The sequence below is a fragment of the Nesoenas mayeri genome, assembly GCF_963082525.1.
Source record: "Nesoenas mayeri genome assembly, chromosome: 18".
NCBI lineage: Eukaryota > Metazoa > Chordata > Aves > Columbiformes > Columbidae > Nesoenas > Nesoenas mayeri.
In genome coordinates, this window is record NC_137566.1 from 12949856 (window position 1) to 12974870 (window position 25015).

The 25015-nt window shown below is 47.8% G+C and overlaps 2 protein-coding genes across 7 annotated transcripts in view; one reads left to right on the plus strand and one right to left on the minus strand.

Moving 5' to 3' along the window:
- Positions 1-9708: 9708 nt before the first annotated feature.
- Positions 9709-25015, plus strand: part of RALGPS1 (Ral GEF with PH domain and SH3 binding motif 1) — a gene marked incomplete at both ends in the record, with an annotated part of 42861 nt that continues 27554 nt past the window's right edge. For 5 of the 6 annotated variants that reach the window (XM_080355714.1, XM_080355715.1, XM_080355716.1 and 2 more), the window contains 7 exons: positions 9715-9771; positions 10091-10198; positions 11273-11323; positions 12711-12794; positions 13285-13374; positions 14329-14421; positions 15396-15522. In XM_080355714.1, coding sequence (XP_080211840.1) covers positions 9715-9771; positions 10091-10198; positions 11273-11323; positions 12711-12794; positions 13285-13374; positions 14329-14421; positions 15396-15522 — 610 coding nt within the window. Of the gene's footprint in view, positions 9772-10090; positions 10199-11272; positions 11324-12710; positions 12795-13284; positions 13375-14328; positions 14422-15395; positions 15523-25015 lie in introns of all 6 variants that reach the window. The other variant, XM_080355719.1, reaches the window with a different exon arrangement.
- Positions 17397-21076, minus strand: ANGPTL2 (angiopoietin like 2). Its single transcript, XM_080355991.1, has 4 exons — positions 20245-21076; positions 18689-18882; positions 18183-18453; positions 17397-17654 (listed from the first exon to the last, which is right to left on the minus strand). The coding sequence occupies exons 1-4, from the start codon at positions 21050-21052 to the stop codon at positions 17455-17457; spliced, it is 1473 nt and encodes a 490-aa protein (XP_080212117.1). The 5' UTR covers positions 21053-21076; the 3' UTR covers positions 17397-17454.

The window sequence follows — 25015 nt, forward strand, 5'->3', positions numbered from 1 at the left end:
CAATGGGAATTGCTGTTTGTAAATTAAAATGCTTCTAGAGCAAATCTGTGGTGTCAGTGTCTACACTTGGCTTTTAACTACAAGGGACTTGCATTTGCATTGCATTATAGAAAGTTGCAGTTTAATACTCATGTGCCAACGAGGCATCAAAAATCTTTGGAGACAAATTACTCCTGAAGTTTGTCCTTTTTTGCCAGCATTGCTTGTTTCGTTCTGGACGGGCAATCGTGTGCGTTGCGCTGCAGCACCTCGTCCAGTCCCAGGGCAGAACAAATCCTGTCCGGGTGTCAGCCCCTCCGCGCCGGCCGGGGGTGGTCTGTGTCCTGTCCGGGTGTCAGCCCCTCCGCGCCGGCCGGGGGTGGTCTGTGTCCTGTCCGGGTGTCAGCCCCTCTGCCCTGTCCGGGGGTGGTCTGTGTCCTGTCCGGGTGTCAGCCCCTCTGCCCTGTCCGGGGGTGGTCTGTGTCCTGTCCGGGTGTCAGCCCGCGGGCCGTGGTTCCCGCAGCAGCGCTGGCGGTCCGTGTCGCGCCGTGTCTGCCCCCACGGCCGGACGCGGGTGACGGGCCGGCCGAGCCGCGGGCCGTCGCTGGGTGTCCCACCCGGGACACTGGGGGCTTTGCAGAGAGAGCTGCTGCTTCACGCTCGTGAAACACAGCCCACACTGTTCAATTAGGTTAACACTGACCGACACTGTTGTGAGTTTTTCATTGTGTGTGAGATGGATTCTAGCAAAAACATCTGTTCTATAATAAAGCTGAATTAAATTTAAATGAATTTTAAAGTCACATGGCAGCAAAGAGTGTGTTTATGTCATGTTAATGCAGCTGAAGGATGTCGTTATCTTGACCGGCTCTGGGGTTTAGGGGAGGTTGGGTGGTGCCCTGAGACCCTCTGGGCAGGTTCCGAATGACCCCCTGGCTCCTAAGATCTGAAAACTCAGGTGATGTAGAATGGGATAATCAAGACAGGAATAAACGGAAAGTTGCTTTTGCCTGGAGAGCACGGACAGGACATGGCACGCTGCTTATATTCCCTCCACACCTTTGTTTTGTTCTGTTTGAGTTGGTAGGATTGTTTGTAGCCAGAGAGGTTAGAAATCAGCTGCAGCAAGGTTGTGTCCATGCAACTCGATGCAGTTGACCTTTAGAGCCAAGCTGCTCGCCAGCTCCTTCAGAAACTACCCACTGCTTCCTTCGCGATGCGGTTCTGTCCGCAGACCAGTAACGGGAGCAGCTTCAGGCCTTTCCCGTGCAGGCTCGGAAGCGGGTGAGCGGTCACGGTCCTCGGCCGCTGCATTACACACGCACAGCCCTGCTCACAGCAGACGGTTGGTGCCCCGGCGGCCGCCCCAGGTCCGGCAGGACACGGGAACCTCGTGGAAGTTGCTTCCCGGGTGCAGGTGGATGCAGAAGGGGCTGCGCTGCAGCACCAGTCACGGGCCCCAGTGTCTCTAGCGTATTTCTGTTTGAAGCCAGGAGTGAAGTTTCTCCCGTGATACGGCTGGCTGCTTTTCACTTGCTTTAGTCAAGAAAACAAACGCTGTGTCTGGGTCACAACGCTCTGCAAGGACAACCCACCTCACGCACGTCCAGATAAATTTACCCTTGATAGTTACGGGAAGCCTTTAGTGACTGGCGTGGAAGCACAACTCCGGCCACGCCGCGGTCCCAGCGCTCCGAGCGGCCCCGGCCGGCGTCTGCTCTCGTGGACAAAGTTCGGCGCAGCCTGACGGACGGGGCGCCCATCCCGCTCCTCGCTACCGATCCAGAGCGAGCGCCTTCCCCGCGGCGGTGCGCGCGGACTGCCCGGCCCGCCGGCTCCGGGCGGGACGGACCCTCCTCCGCCCGCGAGACTTCGGCACCGGAGGTGTCTGTGCCTCTTCCAGCACAGGTGAGGCGTTCAGCGTGCGGCAAACCCACCCGAACGCGGCTTGGTGGAAACGTTCTCAGTTCCAAGCGTCCTCAAGGTGCCACGAACCCATTTCCCTGCCCAGGGAGAACGTGGCACCGCCGCCCTCCGGCGGCTGCAGCGCGGGGCGCGGCGCGACCCCAAACCCGGCGCTGCGGGTTTTCAGCCGTTCGAGCCCGCGCTGCAGCCGCTGCTGGGCGGCTGGAGCAGAACCGACCTCCGACCTCCCGTCCCTCCCGCGCCTCGGGGAGCGCCGACTGCGCCGGCCGCCGGCGCGGGGCGCGCGGACCCCGCGGCCCCGGCCCCGCCTTCCCGGGGCGCGCGCCGGGAGCGGCCCGGGCGCCGCCCCGCGCACCTGCGGGCGGCAGCTCCTGCGCATGGCTGCGCGCTCGCACGCGCCCGCCTCGCCCCGCACCGATTGGCGGGCGCTCCCGTGCGGAGCAGCGATTGGCCGGCGGGCCCGTCAGTCCGGCGCGCCCCGCCTCCGCCCCTCGATCCCCCTCGGCCGGCCTGGGCCTCGTCCTCGGCGGCGGCGGCGCGCGGGGGTCGGTGCGGCGCGCGGGCTGTGGCGCTGGGGGCGCCGCCCCGCCCCGCCCCGGTGCCGGCGGGGTCCCCGCGCCGAGACGGCCCGTGGGCGGCGCTGCGGGCAGCCGCCCCGCGCAGGTGAGACGGGACGAGCCCCGCGGGACAGGTGGGACCGGCCGCGCTCGCCCCGCCCCGCCGGGCTGCGGGCCCGGCCGCCGCAGTCTCCCGCCCGCCCGCCCGCCCGCCCGCTGCCGTCCCCGCGCCGGGCGGAGCTCTGCGGTGACGGGCCCGGCGCGGAGCCCGCCCGCCGGGGCTGCGCCGCTCGCGGGGACCGGCGGCTCCCGGCCCTCCGGACGGGCGGCGAGCGGCCGCGGGCAGGTGCGAGGGCGGGGGCCCGCGCCGCTCCCGCGTCCTCCGCCGTGCGGCCCCTCCCCGCGGGCGCCGCTCGAGGCCGCCGGGCGCTGCCTGGGGGTCGCGGCCGCTGCCCGCGCTGCGGGCGCCCGCCGGGTCGCGGCGCGGCCTTGCGGCGGGGCCGGCACGGCAGCCCCTGGCACGGCAGCCCTGGCACGGCAGCCCCTGGCACCGGCTGCGCGGGCGCGACCTTCTCCCGCCGGGCCCGCCGCCCCCGCGCTCCTCCCGAGGCCCCGCGCTCCGTGTGCCCGTCCGTGCGGCGCTCCCCGGCGGGGCTCCCCGGAGGCGCTACCCGGAGGGGCTCACCGGAGGCGCTACCCGGAGGGGCTCACCGGAGGCGCTCACCGGAGGGGCTCCCCGGCGGGGCTCCCCGGAGGGGCTCACCGGCGGCGCTCACCGGAGGGGCTCCCCGGCGGGGCTCCCCGGAGGGGCTCACCGGCGGCGCTCACCGGAGAGGCTCCCCGGCGGGGCTCACCGGAGGCGCTCACCGGAGGGGCTCACCGGAGGGGCTCACCGGAGGCGCTCACCGGAGGCGCTCACCGGAGGCGCTCCCCGGCGGGGCTCCCCGGAGGGGCTCCCCGGAGGGGCTCACCGGCGGCGCTCACCGGCGGGACTCACCGGAGGCGCTCACCGGAGGGGCTCCCCGGCGGGGCTCACCGGAGGCGCTCACCGGAGGGGCTCACCGGCGGCGCTCACCGGAGGCGCTCACCGGAGGGGCTCCCCGGCGGGGCTCCGGGGCTCGCGGGGCGGCGAAGCAGGGCTGTGACCTCCCGGGCGCGCGGGGCGGTGCCGTTCGTGCGGGGTAGTGGAGCAGGCGAGAGTCGTTTGGCCACGTCCTCCCCTGGACTTTGGGGATTGATTTGAAAGCCATTTTTGTACCGTGTGAGTGATATTGTGCAGGTGCTGTTCAGATGCTGATTTCAAATAATTTCAAATAATTTTTGGTCTGGCTTCAGGAGGTTTCGGTGTCTGAGGTGTTGACATGTAGTGGAGAAGGAGCTGCTGTTGAGATTTCCACCTGTAGAACCACAGTATGGGTTTTAATGTGACTTTCATATCAGTTCCCACGTGGAAACATGGAAGTATCTATCTTTGAGACAATTTTCTTCTTATTTGATGAAAGATTTTCTTAAACATCAGCTGCTATAGAAGTTGGTACCTGGCAACAGAGGGGAAGAGGGAGGGCTATGTCTGAATATCACCAAAGCAAGTTACCTACACAGTATTTCCTCAGGTTTGTTGCTGATCATGTTTGGTGGAAGAGCTGTGGCTTAATTTGGTGATACAGAGAAAGAAGGATGATTGGATTTGGTTTTGTGTTCATTCCACTTTGTTTAGTTAAGTTTTGAGGATAATGAAGTGAGAACAAGTAGCATTTACCATTTATAAAGTGGCTTGAAAGAAGTGATTAAAACCAATAAGCAAACCCGTATCAGCTTGGAGCTGCTGCTGATTGACAGAATGAGGAAGTCACAGGTACATATTTGGAGAGTGTTTAGTCACGGCATTCTTAGTGTGTTTCTCTTCCCTCTGTGATGTATTCTTCAGTTCTGTTGAGTTTGGGAGTTTGTCACATCTCATTGGAAACGAGGGTGGGGAACCAGCCGTCGAAACTGAGAGCGAGAGCTAAGAATGGAGATACTGGAGGGCATGTTTCAAATAAGGAATGCGTGGCTTGAGAAGAGCTGAGTTAGAAATGTCACCGTAATCCTGTTTCCTCTTAATTTACAGTAATGCCATGCTTTTAAACAAGAGATAAACCTGCTAAATAGCCGGACCTAGACCCCGCAATGGACTAATGGAGGCGTGCAGCAAAATGGGTTGAGTGCAGAACTACCTTATTCCACACTGTAAGTTTGCAACTGTAATCAAAGTAGCGGCTATTTTCCTATTTTTGCTTATGTTTGATATCAGAGATTACAGAAGTGTCTGTCACTTCTCTTCTGTTTAGAGAACCTAGGATTGTGTTAGAGTCATTACAGTAACATAGTGTAATGCAGGAGATGTGTATTTCTCTTCCCGTGACTGATTTGTTGAGATTCCCCTGGTGTATAACCCTCCTAAACACGTATCTGGTCCTTCTGACCTAGGAAGGTCAGCAGGCTTGCTCGAAGGGCTTTGGAGGGAGAACCGCTGCTGGAGCGAGACCTGCAGCTCTGTCTTGATATGGATCAAGATAGTACTGGGTTCTTAACTGCGTTTTTGTTATTTATTATTTGTTGAGGACAGATATTGCTTTTGTAATTACTGTTGTTAACAGAGAAATAGTTTTCACTTTGTTCCCTTCAAAATCACACAACAGTGCTTCCTCCCATTTTCATTTCTTAATCTATCAAAGATGAATACCTATTCTTTTTTGAGTTATGATTACATATTAGAACAAAATATTTAGAAAACAAGCCTGCAGTAAGTTAAGAGTCACTGCCACCTGGTGGACCGTTGAAAACTTGATTAAATGAGATTTGGAGAGGAGCGTCCACAGGTTTTTATGGTTGACGCAGAATAAGAGATTCCAAGTGGCAGCAAAGGATACTAGATTTATTTCTTTCTAGTAGCTTATGGTTATTATTCTTCATTTAAGAGATGCAACTTTTATTTTCCTCTTCCTCATTTATAATAGAACGTGTGAAATACTCCTGCTGACTTCCAGCATTTGTCCTGTATCCAAACCAGCGTGGTCAGCAGGACAAGGGCAGTGACCCTTCCCCTGTGCTCTGCACTGGGGAGGCCACACCTGGAGTGTTGTGTTCAGTTCTGGGCCCTCAGCTCAGGAAAGAGATTGAAGTGCTGGAGGGTCCAGAGAAGAGCAACAAGACTGGGGAAGGGACTTGAACACAAACCTATGGGGAGAGGCTGAGGGAGCTGGGCTTGTTCAGTCTGGAGAAGAGGAGGCTCAGAGCTGAGCTCAGCACTCTCTGGAACTACCTGAAGGGCAGTTCTAGCCAGGTGGGGATTGGGCTCTTCTCCCAGGCATCAGCAATAGGACAAGGGGCCATGGGCTTCAACCCTGCCAGGGGAATTTAGGCTGGAGATTAGAAAGCAATTCTGTGCAGAGAGTGGTCAGGCATGGGAATGGCTGCCCAGGGAGGTGCTGGACTCGCCGGCCCTGGAGGTTTTTAAACTGAGATTGGATCTAGTCAATGGACTGGAGTTGGACCAAGGGCTGGACTTGATGATCTTTGAGGGCTTTTCCAACCCAGTCGATTCTGTGATTCTGTTAATACAAACCCAGCCTATTATTAATGGAACACTTGGAAGCCATAAAGGCTGTTGTGCTGTTTATATACTATTTCAAAATATGTTAATGATGTTGGATTGGACAGACAGGGTGTCATCTAATCTTGAAACTGGTACTAAATCTGAAACTTCAGCTAATTTTGCTGAGCAATTTGAATCAGAATGCAATGTTTGACCAGAAATTCCTGCTTTAGTTGAGCAGCATTTTGTGAGTTTGACAACGAAAACGGAATTCTTGTTCAGTCCTGTGGTAGGGAGTTGTTTTGTGGTTTTATTTAAACAAATAAATAAATTCAGCCTTGATATAAAGATTTACAGACATGGGTAAAATTCCACAGTCTGCGCAAAGTTCTTAAAATGGTTTGTGATTATTAGAAACCTGCACTGTATTTATGGTCTTAATTTGCTTAGGTATCCAAACTGAGTGCTGTTTCCCTTCAAAAGGTGTAGTAGCATCATTTGATCTTGTCATAACCCATATAAGGATTTATATACTAAATTATAAATATTATTTCCATTACATTTTCATTATCATTCATTAACTATAGTAAGAAGTTTCTTAGAAAAGAATGTGCATGAAACTCCTAAATTGCATGTTGTGTATTTTATCTATAGGTGGTACTGTTGCCTAAAGCATAATAAAATATATTAGGGATTTTCCGGTGAAATGGATACTGAAAACAGAGAGACAGTTTTTGCTTAGGAAGATCTTTAGTTGTGTAAATGTAATACCTTCTATAGCCTAATTATTTTTTTCTTACTTCACAAATCCCAGAGTGTCAGGGTTGGGGGGCCCTGGAAAGCCCATCCAGTGCAATCCCCCATGGAGCAGGAACACCCAGATGAGGTGACACAGGAAGGTGTCCAGGCGGGTTGGAATGTCTGCAGAGACATTGTAATATTAAAATTATGATACTAAACAAAAGAAGCTTAGGGTGCTTAGGGGAAAAAAGGTATGTAAATATCCAGATGTGTCGAACATGCAGTGCATGGGTTTAGATACCTTGATGGTAATTGCTTTTTTTCTCTTTGTTTAGCAATAGCACGAGAAGATGGGACTTGGCCGTGCCGCTGGTGAGCCCCTGGGCTGGAGCTGAGTCTGATGGAGATGGTGACGTAAGTTCCACATCGGTGGCTGAGTCCAGGCATGGGGCACAAATATAATGGCATTATTGTTTCATCCTGTTTTCTTAATACAGTCCCATTTTCCTCTTCCGATACTTTAGCTGTGCTAACATTTTCTCATCTGTACTCTACGCCCACAGCATCCGAACATGACTTTGTTCATGGTTTATCAGGGAAAGAAACATTCTAATGGTGAACATCTGGAGGAATAGTTTTGGAATGAAGAAAGAGGAAAACGAGTGCAGTGGTGAAAAACAATTGGAATTGAATGTGGTGCTTCATGAGGTTATTGTAATGTGTCCCGTGGCAGTATGTTGTTGGTCTTGCTGGAGGCAGAAAGCAGGCTCCTGCGGGGGGGACGTGGACAGGGAGGTGCTGAGCCCTTGCAGGGACCCGACATGTGGGGATGGTTCAGCATTGAGCCGAGGACGTGTTTGAATTTGGGGGAAAAAATCTGTTTTGGTCCTTTTTGGAAAGAAAATATCTAACCTTGCGAGCTTTTTCTATGTACTGAATGTTGAAAAGCAAGAAAGTACGTTAAGTTTTTTTTGTTTCAGATATTGAAGCACTTTTGTCTCTTTTTGGTTTAGTGAATGTTAAAACCTGGAATAAAACTGAGCTTGGACAGAGTACAAGATCTCATGTGGGATTTTTCTTTCCCCTTTCCGAGCATTTTTGAGCCCCCGCACACTGGAGAGCCCGGTCAGAAAGGCGGAGAAGGAGGAGATGAGGATATTTTTGTGGCCTTGATGTAAATGCCACGTTTTAAAGAAATTACATCATTAAAATTGCTTTCCAGTTCAGTGTCTCCGAAGACTGTTAACAGGAGCAACTCCAGACCTAGAAATCCTTTGCAGTCTCTTAGTGCTCCAAATATAAGTTCATTTTATCAGGACACAAGACAAAGGGAGTTGTTTCTTGACTAGTTTAGCTGGGCTGATTGTGGCGTTATCTGAAAGGCGGTTGCTGGTTTGTTTCACGGCTGCCCGTGAGGTCGCGGGGAGAGCCGTTTGGAGGCCTGGGGTGCGGGTGGGCAGAAGGCCTTGGCTGTCTTTCTGGAGGGGGAAAAGAAAGGATTTTTATTCTCACTGCTTGCTTTTCCAGCCTTTTCTTGTCTTCGAGATCAGTGTGTTGTGGGAGAGGGTGAGGATTCAGAGGCGCTGCAGGTTTTGGTGCGGGCGCAGGCACGCGGAGCCGCGGCGCTGGTCGCCGTGGGTTCCCCGCTGCTGTGGGGGTGACAGGACGGCTGTGCTGGCGGCTTCATTCCTTTAAAGTGGATCAGAGCTTGAGCTGACGTGGTAGTTGTGTGAGCAGATCTTGGCTTTTGCGCGCGCACACGTTTATACCCACGCAGAAACACGCGGATAGTTCTGCTTTAGTCTGCGCGTGCCTGCGGTGCTGGCAGGGTTCTACCGGCTGTGCGCCAGCGGCGTGTGAACTTTCTGCAGCATTGCCAGCTCTTTGGCCAGGGAAACAGGGCTACGTGGTGTCCGCATTTTACCCTGTCCCCAGCAGGCTTGTCTCCAAACAGCGTCTTCTACAGGAACACTGAATTAATTCTCTTAAGTTTTGCAGCAATAATCAGAGGTCCAGTGCAAGGGGTCCAAGGCTGCAGTATGGGGTGCTTTGGGTTGGGTGGGTTGGTTGTTTTTAACACTGTATTTCTGTGTTTTCATTAAACACTTTGTAATTCTGAAATGGACTATTTGATCGCAGTGGGTAGAAGCAGCTTCTTTGTGGTATCACACACTCAGATGTTTTGCAGCCCAGTCTCTTGGTTTCTGAAGAAGCTCCAGGTGTGTTGCGCGTGTGACATCCTGAGCCGGTCTGGAAGCGCATCTGTCTGCACAGTCCGGTTCGGGAGAAACCTCAGCTCAGGCAGCGCGGTGTCCGCGTTACCGGAGATTCATCCTTCGGCCGAGAAGGGTGACGATGTTGACTTTTTCAGGGTCCAAACAGATATTAGTGGAGGCCTAAGCAGCTGCAGATAGGATTTGTGCATTGGAAAGATACAGTGAGACTTAAATCACTGGTTATGAGACGAATTCAAATGATGAGCAGGGAAAAGTGAGGAAGCACCATTTTTTCAGTCAGTTAATAGCTTGGATTTCTTATTTTAAGATACAGTATGATAACCTGGATGAATCCTGCCTAGCAAGTACTTCATATAAAACCTAATTCAACATAAATACGAATAATACATGTTTGTTCGTTCCTGCCTTTCTCGAGTTGGTTGGAGTGGGGATAAGGACTTGGCATGGATTTAGCGATATTTGGTTATACCCCTTCACAGTTGGTACCTGAAAGGGAAAAGAGGATCTAGCTCCTACGACCATCTTGTTTCTGAAGTTATTTCCTTTGAAAAAGAACAATGAAGTCTCTTGTACCGTTGGGTTTTTAAAGTTTAAGTTGTTTATTTGCTTGCCTACATTTGATTTGCAGGAGTTCTGTTCTCATCATGTTGTCCCACCAGTGCTGGCTGAGCTGAAACTCGCGCGTCTCGGGGGGAGCATGTACAGAAGGAATGATTTCGTGGCCGACGTGACGGTCGCCTCCGCCACGCCGCAGGTACGGGCCCTCGGGGATTCAGCTCCGCGACCAAACGGAGACCTTGGCCGCTTTCACCTTTCACAGAAGCCCTTCCTGCCGCTGGGCACATCGGTCCTCTTTCTTATGAACAGTGTAGAATTTGACAACATTATTGTTAATGATTATTACTAATTTAGATTAGTTTTAAATAGCATTTTTCACCTGTCACTCTATAACTTACAGCAGCCATTTATTATTGAGTTAGGAGCAACTCTTTACCTTGCATATTTAATTTAAAATTTCCATTGAATATGAAACTTCAAAATGCCAACGCATGCCTGCTGTTTTTCCTTTGTAGGGCAGTAGCAGCTCTGATTCTCTGGAAGGGCGAAGTTCAGATTATGCCAATAAAAGCTACGATGCAGTTGTATTTGATGTGTTGAAAGTAACTCCCGAGGAGTTTGCTGTAAGTATAAATGTTATTGTTGCATTTAAGCTTGTATAATATTCAGGGCTTGCAGGATAATTAAAAAAATACATAAAACGTGTTTCTTAAAAGTCTTTTAAATGAACTTCCAATGTTCTTTATAAAATCAGAAATTTGTTTTCGACTTTAAGAAAAAAAATGTCTTTGCAATGTCTTTGCAAATGTCGTTGCAATGTCTTTTAACTCTGAATTCCGAACTTACGTAAGTTGCTTTGCTCTCTCCCGTCCCACTCACTGCCCGTGGCCCTGGACAAATCAACCGACTAAAAAACTCGCCAGCCCCCAAAGAAACCAGAGATGAAACGTGAGTCTGTGGGGCTGGTAGTGAGGCTGAAGAAGATCGTATGTGCACCTAGTGGCGGTGCTGTTTGTTGATTTTAATACAGTCACACAAACTTTTAACACCAAATCTTTCTTAGCCAGAGTAGCTATTTGCCACGTGCCACGCTGAAACCTTGGTCCTCTACTTTATTGACAGCTCAAGTAACGTTTGCTGCTTCTGTTTCATCCGGAGAAGCAACCAGTAGAGTATACGTACCATTTCTTCTGACTTGGGACCGTAGTAGTCTGAGTGCTTGAAATAACTTGAAACAGTTCAGTTGAGGAGAATGAAAAAACAACCAGAACAACACAACAGCCCCGCAGGTCTGGGCTGCTGCAGTTAGCCCAGTTTGGTTACTGGCCCTCAGGGCACAGACCTGTGGAAGATGGGATTGCTGTATTAAATATAAATATTTAGAGAACGGGAATGGAGCCAAGTAGGGTCACTTCCAAGTTGAGTGTGTTGTGTTCCATTTTAAAATTTAGAAGCAGCAGAGGAGAAATTCCTGGGTGGCAATCACATGTACAATGAAAAGACCAGCAGCTGGTCAGTACGGCTGAATTCTGGTTTCATCTTCTTGGTGATTTTCACCGAGGCCAAATTCGGGACTAGTCAGTTCTGGTCTATGGAGAAGATGTGGCTGTATGGTTTGTAGTTATTAAAGGGCAGATGTACGTGCATGATTGTTAGCTCTTTGTATTACATTATTTAAAATTTTATCTTTATTGCAGAGCCAGATTACACTGATGGATATGCCAGTATTTAAAGCTATACAGCCTGAGGTAGGTTTTCTTGAACTATCTACTTACATCTTTGGAATTCAGTGCCTGAGGAAGTGTAGCCATTTAAGTAATGCTTTTTCAATCAGAACGTTCGACTTCTTGCACCGCGCTAATGTTCTCCTAGACGTGTTCCGTGCTAGCGCTGTGAACCCGTAAGCTAACCCGGTTCACTTTGTTGTGCCATGTGTTGCCGGAAGAGATGACGCCGCTCTTCGGGAAGTCCTCCTGTCCTGCTTTGTGTTCAGTGTTTCTTCAGGATACATTTATCAAATGTCACAGTTCTCTGTTCTCCCTTCTGCTCCTGTTTTTCAGTTCACATCTAATTACAGAGTTTGACTTATGCCTCTAGTCATAACCAGTATTTTAAACTATTAGTTTTTAATTGTATTTTCTGGCTTTGATCTTATTGGCATTACCAATGTAATTTGTTTGCCAAAAATAAGCTACTGTTTGTATCCTGAAATTCTGCCAGCTGTAGGACTAGGTTTTAAAACAAGATAAAGTCTGTGTTTGTCACCCACCTGCCTCTTGTTATTAGGTGAGCTTGTAGGCCAAGAAGGTAAATCTTTCTGATTGGATCAGATATTTCTGTATGGTCTGTAACTGTCTGCGTTTGTTTGAGGCCCGGTAGCCTTTGAAATGACGGCAGCGTCTTTGTTCTTGGTGTCCGTAGGCCGGGGTGCCCGTGGCGAGCCGCGCTGGGCCCTGGGCGGCTGCTGGCTCCGCGTGGATCGCGCGCAGGGGCCGTTTTGCGCCGCAGCTCGGCCTCGCCAGAGGCCTCTTGGGTGTCCCGCGCCGCGCGGCAGGAGGACGCGCTCGGCTGGAAACCCGCGTGTCGTCACGGACCCGTTTGACGATGGCGCTGGGTGTGATGGAGGCAGAGTTACGGTCCCCGCTTTTCCTTTCACACTTGCTTGTGCAAAGTGGTCAAAATTGCTCCATAGAATCAGCTTTTGCACGCAGGAAGTGCTGGCAAATACTTCTAATATTGCTTATTAATATGTTTAGCTTTGGTTTTGAACCAGAGAAGATTGTATACTTGCAAAGCCGTTGCCTCTGTGTCTGCTGAGTTGCTCGTATGGGGGAACCCTGGACCAGAACAGTCAATGCAGAATGAAGCGTGAGAGACGTCGGTCGTGGCTGAGTGCTTGGCTCCCTGTGTCTCAATGTGATGCCTGTTTTTTTCTAGTATCAGGAGATAACACAAATCACATCATTTACGTACATTAGGAAAACATGGAAGTGTTTGGTTAGATTAATTGCCGTGCAGTCGGTGCCTTGGATAGGTTTGAGCAGTTATATGATAGGTGCTTCTGTCATGTATTACACGTTTAAATGTTTTTAAGCATTGCTGATTTTTAAGGCAATTTTAAAATATGTTTCCTAGGAACTAGCCAGCTGTGGATGGAATAAGAAGGAAAAACATATGCTCGCTCCAAATATTGTTGCCTTTACTAGGAGGTTTAACCAGGTAAATTGTTTGATTACTGGGATGAACAGGTACGGTTTGACAGTTGTCTTTGAGTATAAAGTTAACAGAACTACTCCTATGAATTAAAATTGAAGAATATTTCTCTAAATAAGATTTTAAAATGGCTTTTCTTGTTTTCGATTGCTTTGTCCACGTTTTCGTGTTGTTCCTATAGACTCTTGGTTCCTAATTATTAGCGTCTAATAATTTTTGCCGAGGTGTCATGATACAACATTAGCGATTATTTTCCCTGTTTCCCCGTGTTTCCCTGCTGGCTCCGGTGCCTCCGCGCTGCCTCGCCTCTCTCCCCGCGTATGTGCGGCGGCGCTTCTGGGCGATTGCAGCCACACGGGGACGCCATTCGTGGGGTCAGGACTCTGTTCTTCCCGTGCTCTGTTTTCGCCCCGGAGCGTCATGAAAGTTTGCAAATATTTCACCTAATACAGTCCTTTATTCTGAATAAATTCAGTTATATGTGTTTACTTTATAGGTCAGTTTTTGGGTTGTACGAGAAATATTAACAGCACAGACCTTAAAAATAAGGGCAGAAATATTGAGCCATTTTGTGAAAATAGCTAAAGTAAGTGCAAATTTCTTGTGCTATCATTCAAAAATTTTATTTCCTTTTTGTTTGTTTCTGCACTACTGCTATGAGCCGTTGTTGGATTACAGAGGGTAACGTTCTTTTTTAGCATATCTGCTATGTTGTACTACATTAATAAGATAAAGATATGACATCTATTGAATTTCTCGATTAAATAAAACTCCCCAGTTCCGTGCGAGTCATCATGTACCTTTGCCAATAAGTTTAAAAGTGGTTTGTCTTGTTGATGATCAGCTACGTGTTGCCAACACCAAACACGGTTGTAAACTGTTACGTTTTTCGTCTGTGGGAGACTGTGTCAAATGCCTTACTCAAGTCAGGGTAGATCACGTCCACCGCTCTGCCATCATCCATCCATCTTGTTGTGTCCTCATAAAAGTCGATGAGGTTGGTCAAGCAGGACTTCCCCTTGGTGAAGCCATGCTGACTGCCCCTAATGACCCTCTTATCCCCCATATGCCTTGAGATGGCACCAAGGAGAAGTCGTTCCATCAGTTTCCCAGGGATGGAGGTGAGGCTGACCGGTCTATAGTTACCCAGATCCTCCTCGTTGGCCTTTTTGAAGACTGGCGTGACATTTGCTTTCCTCCAGTCCTTGGGCACCTCTCCTGTTTCCCAAGACTTGGCAAAGATGATGGAGAGCGGTCCAGCAATGACCTCAGCCAGCTCCCTCAGCACCCGCGGGTGCATCCCATCCGGACCCACGGATTTATGGTGTCCAGATTGCCCAACTGCTCCCTAACCCAGTCCTCATCAAACCAGGCAAACTCCCCCATTGTCCTGCCTTCCTCTGGGGCCATCAGTCATTGATGAAATTGATGAAAAGCTTGTATTTTATTAATGAAAAAAATTGTATTTCTGTAATGCAGCTTTGAGGTTAATTAATCCTGCTTCCATTTTGATGTGCTAAAAGTTATTTCCTTTTTTCAGAAGCTTCTAGAATTGAATAACCTTCATTCTCTTATGTCCGTGGTGTCAGCGCTGCAAAGTGCTCCTATCTTCAGACTGACCAAAACCTGGGCTGTAAGTCATTCCTTGACCATTGTATTTTCTGTCCTGTTTGAATTCTGAGGTTTTCTGAACCCTTCTGAATTGTTGAATTGCATGTTCTGGAAGCAGATTGTTCATGTTCTGGAAGCAGATTGTTCATGTTCTGGAAGCAGATTGTTCATGTTCTGGTCTTTGTGGCGCCATCATGGCAGGAGCAGTGACCTGTTACACGCTGTGTCAAAGTTGAGCTTAAATGGCTGCATGTTTTTAAACATTTTTTTCCTGTAAGAGTAGTTCTGCGCTCATTCAGACTCGATCGACTTTTAAAATTGTCTTTAAAATATTGCTGGTGTTTCTGAAAACAGGTGAAACAGGCAACGTGTTGTGGTCGCTACAGCTGCATAGTTTATGTTTGGTTTTCAGTCTTCTGTCACGTTAGGGTTTTTGCATTGCTAAATGTTTTTTTGATTCTTTTATACCATGTCCAGTAATAGAAAACAGATTTAAGTATCATAGTGATTTACCTTCCTCAGAATTTTTTCCAGAAAGTTGTCATACTTTTAATAAAGCACTGTTTAAATGGCACAATTTACATTTATTTAGAGCACTTTTCCATCGCTATTTCTACTTTCAAATTCAAGAGCATTTTTAGCAATTCTTATAAACTACGAGAATATTGGTGACCGTGTAATAACATATTTTTCCACTGAAAATGGGAGGTTGCTGAGGTTATTCAAAACTCCGAGGTAGCGATTTGTGGATCCGTTATAAACTCTTCAGAAACAATAATGATATTTGTTCATAGCTTAAGACTTCCTGCTGAGTTGCGGTTGTTTTTTAGTGGGCAGCACGCTTGCAGGCGTCGTGCTGCTTTGGGGGATGGTGATGGGTTCAGTCCCAACTCTGCTTTCCTTTGCTCTGGGTGACTCTAAGTTTTATTGTTTGTTGTTGTCCTAGTGCAGATTTGTCTTAAACAATGTATTATCTCCTTCATTTTTCCTGTGTAGCTTTTGAATCGCAAAGACAAGACCACCTTTGAGAAGTTAGACTATTTACTGTCTAAGGAAGATAATTATAAAAGGACAAGAGAATACATCACAAGCTTAAAAATGGTTCCTACTATTCCGTACTTAGGTGAGTGAGCGACTCCCGTGCTGACCCGTAGCTCGTGGGCTGAGCGGCGCTGCCGCGGCGTGCTGTGCGCCCGGGGAGCCCTGCGTGGGGCAGGCGGGGTTCACTTCATTTCACACCGAGGAAGGTCACACCCAGTGGGAATGTTTACGCTATGCACTGTCCAGGATCTCTGACTTGTGCAAGGTCCGTGCATTACTGACGTCTGAAACTACACGTCTGTCTGTGTTTACTCTCCCTTTGATGTGTTCAGAATTTGCAGGAGCACTGAGGTTCAGAAGGGGTTTTGGGTACCGCACGATTTCAGACCTTGTTCCTCTAGCTTTCGTTTTTGCTGGACTGCTTTTTCCGATACCTCATAACTTGGAATCTCCAAACTGTAGCTGTCAGTTTGTGTCAGTTTCTCATAGACACTTAGCAAAGGGATACAAACTGCATAGTCCCTTTCATAGAATCACAGAATGTCCTGAACTAAAACAGGATGAGATCTGAACGTGTCAGAATAACATTCGTTGCTTTATTAAAGGATTACAATATTACAGGGGTAATCTAATATATTAAAAACCCTACTTTCAGTTATATACAACACATGCTACATCACACGTCAGTTTAATGCACTGTTGTAACGAAGTGATGAGGTAATACGGGAAGCAGTGTGCAAGCAGACGCACAAACACGCAGTAACTATCTCATAAGTTTACTAAAAATACATTGAACGTCTAGAGGCTTTTGCTGTCCCTCTTATGTGCGTTCTGTAACGTATTTTTTGTGGTAGTTGCTCTTGAAGTGGGTGTTGTAACAACCTGTTGTAGAAACCTACCTCGGAAGAATATTAGAATTATGCCAGTCAGCATTTCATAGTTGTGACTGACTCTAAATATAGAAGAGTAAATCTGTTTAATAATTTCACAGTAATATGTTATAATTGTGACATATGGTAAATATAACTTCTCTTGGCTACAGGTAACTTCTTTATATAATTTTTTTCTACCGGCTAAGGCTATTAAATAGCTTATATATTGGTATCCATCATTTGCCTGCAAAGCTGGATAGTCCCTTTAATTTATATCTAGCCGTTTCTGATTACAGAGGCTACACAGCAGGTAATGACTGAAGTCAGGTACAGAGTACTGTGGCAGTTGTGCAGTATAACAGGTTGGCTATACGGAACGTTGTCTCTGTTGTAAATCTGGATGAATTTCCATGTGCAGGTAGCTACTTCATTTTGGTGAGAAACATTAGTAGTGTTTTTAATCAACAATATTTGAATCGAATGTGAATTCTGATGTATTGGAGCAGATTATTGAAATGCTCAAAGTGAAGGGGGAAGACTCGATTTATCACAACAGTAATGGCTTGAGTATCTGCTCTCCAAATCAAATTATATTGTACTAACTTTATTTATGGCAGTTAATGAAGATTAAATTAGAATAATCACACTAATGTACATATATCAGCTACACAGTTCAAAGGATATGATTTCCTGTGTCAAGTGATTGCTCATAATAATAATACTAATACTCTTGCTGTACAGTTTGTAATATTTCCTGTATTTGAGAATATTTATACATAATAGAACATACAAAAATATTTAAATGTTGTGGCAATATTTTTACCATCCAAACTTAATTTACAGGGAATAAAAACAAGACAGTTTATCTACAGTCCATCTAAACTGCCAGTTTTAAAAGGCTTCGTGTAACTACTTTTAGTACCAAGGGATGTTCTGAGTGTTGTGTCATTTCAGTTCCTTTTTTTCTTCAGCTTTTTTTTCCTGAAATGATTCTTGAAAATACAATATACAAGCCCTCACATCTTGGCAGTAAATGTACAATATCTTACATTCCTCATTTCTGAAAAGATAATTCCGGGTAATAACATCATAGCTTTACACGATTTTTTCTAACAGGAAAGCAAACTAAGAGGAGAATTATTTCAGTGGAATGTGTTTGGGTTAGGCCTTATCATCATAACAACTTTCTTTAGTGAATATGATCCCCCCCGGAATTCAGCCCAGTAAACGCCGTCCTGGTACCGGCTGCGGTAGTGTCCCCCGCGGTACCACACTCCGTTGAGATTCGAGTGAGCGCAGGCGTTGTACCACCATCCTCCCTTCTGGTAGTGCGCGCAGTTACCTGCAAGAGGAGGTGCTGCTTCAGTCCTAGCAGTCCAGGAGACATCTTACAGCAAGCAAGCGGGCCAAGCACAGAACAATTCTGTCCTTTAACTGTATGTTAAAGGTGTAGATATCATGTGGTACAAAGAGAATTTAGGCTTCTTCAGCCTTCTGCCAGCTCTGTAGGGAGGTTCTATAGATCGACTCATCGCTGCTGCTCCCTCTTGCTGGAAAACCTGTTTGCATTACTGTCTCAAATAGCCTCCCCTAGCATATTTTACACACCCTTGTTTAGTGTAAATGATAAATATTTCCATGAGAATTTCTGTTGTGGTGTTAGTAGCTATAATGGTCTGCACATCAGTTTGTGCTTCGGAAGTTACTAATTGGCAAATCTCTAAAAATGTAATTTCTTTTTTTGTGTGTGTATGACCATAAGTATTTTTCCTTTTTGTTTAATTAAAAAGAAAAACAACGACAACAACAACAAAGCAGGGGGGGAAGGGCAGAAAGAGCGAGGCAAGGCAAAGGGAAAGGGGCCTCGTACCTGTGTACACGTCGTGGTCCCGGTCCAGCGTGGTGAACTGTTTGCCGTTGTGCCAAGTGAAGGAATCTCCCGCGTTGCCGTTGTAGCGCCCCAGTCTCAACTTGTAATACTCGCTTTCTGGCTCCAGCCTGAAGCTGGCGTACTCCGCAAACACCTTCCGACCCGACCAGTCTTCCATTGTTATGAGCAGCTTGTAGTTGCCTTGATTTGTTAACCAGTAAATATTTTCTAATCCGAGCCAATATTCTCCATCTATATTACCAAATCCTTGCTGTAAAGGAAGCAAGAGGAGCATGTTAATATTGTGCATCTGTTTTAGTGGTAAATCTGAGTGAATTCTTAAGTAGAAACCCACAGTAACTTATTTCATAGAGGCTTCCTCTTCTGGAAGGGTAAACACACAAGCTGCTTTTCAAGTTAGCTGTTGGCCAGACTATAGAATCACCCTTTTAATGACCAGTAACTTGTGGAGAGTAGGAAACATTAAACTGCTCACTTGTGCTAACCTTGTATGTCTCCCAGTTCCTGAAAAAGTTGACTGACCCATCCAGCCGTCTCTGAATGACTGTCCAGCCACCGGGGTCATGCCGTTGATCGCACCAGACCTGCATAAGCCGGTTTGTGTTTTCTGGTTTTACAAGATAGATGGAGCTTGTGTCATGGCCATCTTCCAGTGCTTGTAGGCAGTCTCTCCAGGGCCCTGTGTCAAAACAGGAGGACTCTGCATCAGAACTCAGCGGAGCATCTCTCTGATGCAGGGCGCTCTTTGAGCTGGTGGCTTTTTGCAGCAGATTTGCTTCTGCTGGATAGTGTTTGTTTTTCCTCTTCTTGAAGGTACAGTGTTCACTAAGTGTTTCCAAACAGATTCACTTATTGTAACTTGATTTCTGGAACATTTCACATTGAATTACTGATAAATATAGATTTAAAAAAATATTTAAGGCAGGTGCACTTATAACAGTGATTATATCTTCAAAGAAACGGTATATGAATGACTTCACAGATAGGTATTAACGTCGTGGTTTAACCCCCGCCACACCAGGCACGCAGCGTTGCTCGCTCACGCAGCGGGAGCGGGGAGAGTGTCAGAGAGTGAGGTGAAGAAACTCATTAGTTGAGGCAAGAACACTTTAATAATGGAAATATTATAATATACAAAACAAGGGATGCACAATACCTTGAAATATGTTGTGAGTGCAGTTCACGTGCCTTCCCCTCTTTCAGGTCTTAGTTTCGGATGTCCGTGGGTCCCCTGTCTTTTTTCTGAAGCGAGTACATGTTGCCCATGCAGTGAAGAATAGATTTCTCTTGTATGGGGCGCATAATACTTGAACTATTTTTTTGAAACATGTGGGACCATAGGCGAAACTGGATTCCTGACCTGTTATTTCTTTATCATGTAGATCAACTGATCTCTAGTATGATTTCAGATGCCTCTAATCTTGCTTATGGCAGAACTCCTAAGACTCTTAGGAGAGCTGTATAATATCCCTTACGATTCCACTGCTCGCTTCCCTTTGCTCCTGCCTGAGAGCCCGGGTGCCCTGTGTGAGGTACAGAGCAGGTACACGTTCCTTTTTGAGTTACACAAGCACCACGTGCTAGATCAACTAACCTGTAATACCTTCAGGAATGTTTAATAAGAAATGTCAAACCCCTTCAGATGTCGTGAATTACAGCAGCATGGGCTTGGGCACAGAGATGACTGACTGTTGATTAATAAGATTCTTCTGCAGCTCCTTTCTCTCGTGCATCTAATAGAAATGGTGGGGTTGTCTTTGCAAAGCAACATGAGAAGAATCTGTGGGGCTAGTGTGTCTGAATTGCTAGACATTCAGAATTCATTTCTTTGCGTGCTTGTATTGCAACTTGTATATTAAAAATACACAAGACATACCCAGAGAACGTCAGACCTAAGAAATCTCAATTAGTTCAAAAGAATTCATTTGCATTTATTTTGTTAAATAAATGAGTTCTGTCTGCATTATTGCTATTACAATTAAGATCTTGCCCACTGTGTATTAGTGTAAACTAAAACAGACATAGTAATGATATTACTTACCAGATGGTTTATCAGTTGAAGATGGAATACTCGTAACTGCTGGCATGGTTGGTAAGGTAGGTGGCAGAACCTTTAAGTTCTGATCGCTCTGGATCTCATTAGTAGATATCTGGTTAATAAAGCGATTGTAAGTAGGAGGCTGGTACACTTTATTTGGCGGCTGTGGAGTTTGTGGCAGTGGCTTTATGGATGGCATTCTTTGACAATGTTCTTCCAGCTGGGCAATTATTATTGACTGATTATTGGCAATTGACATCAAATGTTGGTACTTGTGCTCTAAGTCCTTGTATTTGCTTGCAAGTTGCAACATATCTGCAGTTTGGTTCAAAATCTTATTCTCAAGTTGGGAAAGTTCTAAGGCGTTGTCACGTTTTCGGATAATTTCATGTAGTAACTGCATATAGAGCTGTGTGACACGAGAATTCATATTTCTGCTCTCTTTCCTTAAGAGTTTAACCTCATTAACAATCCCACCATCCACCTCTACCAGTTGCTGGAGGGTTTCTATTTGTCTCTTCTGTTTAAGAAGTTCATTATTAAGTAACTGTAGTTCTTGTTTATTTACCCTGTTTTCAAGTAGAACTTCAGGCTCCTTAGAATTAACACAAATTGCACCCGTCACTCTCTGTTGAGGCACAATAAAGGTGTAAGTGCATTTGTCCTGTGTGTCACTGGAACGCTTATATCTGTTCATATAAATGAATTCTTGTTCTGTTTCCTCATCGTTGCCTTCCAATTCCTGTGTTTTGCTGGCGGTAGCTCCCACAACAGCTAGTAGCATTACACAGATGAGTCTGGTTGTCATCATGATCCTCTAGTTCTGCTCAAATATTCTTCTGCCAAGAACTTTTTAAAGTCTGTTTTAAAATAAATTTAACAGTAAGTAACAAATAGGAAATCAATGCAAACTTGCAACTGATAATCTGTTCTCAAACTTGAAAAATATTGCATAGTAAGTAGTATGTCTGTGTACAGATGAGATACTTTTCTTGCCCAGCATGAACATACGCTGGCTGAAGGGGACATGGTAGGAAATCGTTGTACGTTCTGTGGCCATAATTGTAGTTACTAGTTGCTGGTTTATGGAAAGCCTGCCAAGAACCACAAGAAACTAAATAACAAATAGCAGGATTTGGAGAGTGCTTTCTTCCAGGCAAGATAGATGTTTCATTTAAATATGAATCACAGTTTCATTTCTTACAGGTACAAATATAATTTTAACTGTAAACAGAATGTAAGTTAATATGTGCTGTTAAAAGTTCTAAAAATATCAAGTAGCTCATTTGCAGTATATAATGTGTGATCCTGCAGATCCTGTTTATGAGGGATCTCTTAAAAAAAAAAAGTGTTCAGAATGAGGCCTATTTGCTTATTGTGACGGACTACATAACACAAACGGCCTTTCCTTTCTGCAGTGGCATTTAAATGAGGTTCACAACCTGCTGGCCCCAGGACCCCCCGGTCCCTTTCCCCTGCGCGGCTCTCCAACAGGCCATTCCCCAACTTACACTGAACCTGGGGCTGTTCCTGCCCAGATTCAAGACTCTACACTTGCCCTTGTTCTATTTCATTCAATGTTTCCCTGCCGGCCGAGTTCTTCCAGCAAACCCCAGGGAGGTTAAAATCGCCCACCACACGCAGGCCTGTGGCTGCCAGGCCGCTCTCAGCTTCCTCCCCCTGATCCGGTGCCTGCGACAGACACGCACACCAGTGCTGCCCTGCCAGCTGCCCCTTCCTCCTCACCCACAGGCTCTCCGCTCGCTCCTCACCCGGGCCCGGACAACACTCAGTGCATTGCAGTTGCTCTCACGTAAAGAGCCGCTCCACCACCTCGCCTGGCCAGCCTGTCTTTCCTGACGAGGCCACCGCCATCCATGGCCACGTTCCAGCCATGGTGCTGTCCCACCGTGTCTCTGGAATTGCCACCGGGTCATCATCTCCTGCCCTAACACAGGTTTCTGCCTCCTCCTTGTTCCCTGCGCTGCACGCGTTGGTGTGCAGGCATTTCAGAGAGCGGGCCAAGCACACCCCTTGTACCCCAGGGTGTGGGGCCTCCCCGCCTCCATCAGCTCTGCAGTGCGGCCCCACGGGTGCGAGCCCGGCTGCATCCCCGTCCGCCTTCGAGCGCAGTGTAGAGCTCTGCGAAGGAGCCCTGCCGATTCCTGTCCCAGCACCCTTTTGCCCCTGCGAGTAAACCTTTCCCACGTATCACTGTCTGGACTGATGTCTTGTAAATCCCGCTGTTACCAAAGAACCCAAAGCCCTGCCCGTAGCACCAGTCCTGGAGCCGATTGTTCAGGGACTGAATTTTTCTATCCATCCCATGTCGTCACCCAAAACCAGAAGGAGGGAAGAGAAAACCACTTGAGCCCCAGACTCTTTTACCATCTGTCTCAAGGCCTTGAAATCTGTCTTCGTTTCCCTCAGCCTGCGGGATGCAGCTTCCTCCCCCGGTCTGGAGACCAGCGGCGGGTCCGCTGGGCGCACCGGGCTGGGGAGCGTCCCGGTGCCGTCCCCGGTCCGGGCTCCAGGCAGACTGCACCCTTCCCTGCCACGAGGGTCAGCTCTGCACGTCGGGCCCTCTGTCCCTCTCAGAAGGGAACTGCCTGCTCCAATTTCCCTCCTTTCTTTCTTATCTGAGGCAGTCTTGAGGCGTGGGGTGAACTGCCTCTTTCTCCGTGACCTCGTAGGTGGGCCCTGCACCACATCCTCACGTGCCTCTTCCAGATCCAGGGCCTCAAACCCATTGCGGGTGGGCACCTGGGGAAGCAGAGCAGGTGGGGGGGGGTTGCCCACGGCAACGGAGAAGTGAAAGTGCCCACGGAGAAGTGAAAGCAGCACATTCAAAAAGGAAGATATGTCATGTTAGCTAAAGTTCAGATAAGACTTCTAATTAGAAAACTATGGAAGTTTGAAGTAACTTCATTTCTAGATTCTGGCTGCTCAATGCTTGTGTACTTGTACAAAAGCACTTTTCGTGGGAGCTGGGTGGGGACAGACTTGCCCTAGTGCAAATGCGCCTGAAACCGATTTTGTGGATGTTTACCGTATTTGGCAGTATATGTTACTTTATTCAGGCAGTTTTATTTTCTGTTCATCTGCTGCCAGTGTAGCCGTGCGCCGTGCTGCTCGTGCGGGCGCCCTGCGCCATGCACCCTGCGCCATGCACCCTGCGCCGTGCTGCTCGTGCGGGCGCCCTGCGCCATGCACCCTGCGCCGTGCTGCTCGTGCGGGTGCCCTGCGCCCTGCGCCGTGCTGCTTGTGCGGGCGCCCTGTGCCATGCGCCCTGCGCCGTGCTGCTTGTGCGGGCGCCCTGTGCCATGCGCCCTGCGCCGTGCTGCTCGTGCGGACGCCCTGCGCCGTGCTGCTCGTGCGGGTGCCATGCGCCCTGCGCCGTGCTGCTCGTGCGGGCGCCTGGATGAAGGCGTGTTCACAAAAGGTGTAACATCGGCTGCTACAGCACTTATTCTTGAAAAGATAAACTGTTTTATGTGATTCTAATTGTTCATTCTAAAGAAGAAACATGAAAAACTAGCAACACATCTTCACTGTTTCTGTAATACTTTCGTCTTTGATATTAAAAGGGGTTTTTAGATTAGTGCAGCTTTACATTTTAGTTGGATTGTAAAAGCAAATGGAGAGTGAGGGTGTTGGAAATGTGAAATCCCACAATGAGAACACCAGAGGGTTTGGGTTTTGTTAGCAAACGCGAGTTTAGGTTGTGCGGGTCCCTTGGTGCCCGTGTGTGTGGACTTGCACTGAGATGGCATGTTCCGGGCACCGGGCCAGTAACACGATCGGATTTCACAACACCATTGTGAGAAGATAGATAAGCATGGATTTTCTGAAGCTGCTTGCTTGCTTCCGTACTCCCTGCCCGTTTCCTCAGAGGTCATGTTCTGTTCTTACTCCTTCCAAACATTCTCTTGCATGGAATTATACTAATCCATCCTCTCAGTTCTTCAGGTAATCTTCATATTTAATGTGGTTTATAAATGTTTGCTTTTGTTTCTAAGGAGCGGGACTTGCACTGGTGTAGGTTTTCTTTCAGTATAAACGCATACAGTGTGATTTTTAGGTGAGGCGTGATGCTGTGACAGCTCGCGGTGCGAACGCGGCCGGGCTGTGTGCACACCCCGGTGCCCGGAGAGCTCTGCGGTGCCCCCGGCCCTCGGAGAGCTCTGCGGTGCCCCCGGCGCTCGGGGTGAGCACAGGGGACGGGAGGGCTGACACGCCGTAGCGTGCAGGCTCGGTTGTGAAAACACAATGTAAACGAAGTTGAAAAACTGAACTGCAGACTTGTATGGGGAATGATTTTTGGATTTTTGCCACTAGTTAGTTGATTCCATTGTAATCAGCGCCACACTGACAGAAACCAATTAACTGCTTTAGATACTCTTATGGTAATGCGTCATATGCTGAGCTTTTCTGTCTGCTTAAAATCGTGGTGAAACTGGCTCAAGGACTAGTTCATCCTCTTAAAAGGAAATATTTTTTTCACTAAGGGGAATGGATGACTAAAGCGAGACTCAGAATGAGAGTATCTTAATTAGCTCTTGGAGAACTGTTTTGAAATGCTATCAAGTGCTGCAAGAAACTTCAAAAGATTATGTATCTTTTGCTGTGTTTTCCGAAGTTTTGGCAGAAGACAGCTATTTTAGTTACAAGAAGTACAAATCTGCTTTCTGGATTACCAAGAATTTTAGTTGTGTTGTTTGTGGATTGTTCTTTGTGCTTTACTGAAGTTCTGTCATAGATGTGGAATGTAATT

Coding starts and splice junctions, on each gene's coding strand:
- ANGPTL2 (XM_080355991.1), bottom strand. CDS start 21,052: ATGATGACAACCAGACTCATCTGTGTAATGCTACTAGCTGTTGTGGGA. Junction 18,883..20,244: donor TTCAACTGATAAACCATCTG/GTAAGTAATATC, acceptor GTTTTGACACAG/GGCCCTGGAGAGACTGCCTA. Junction 17,655..18,182: donor GGACCACGACGTGTACACAG/GTACGAGGCCCC, acceptor CTCCTCTTGCAG/GTAACTGCGCGCACTACCAG.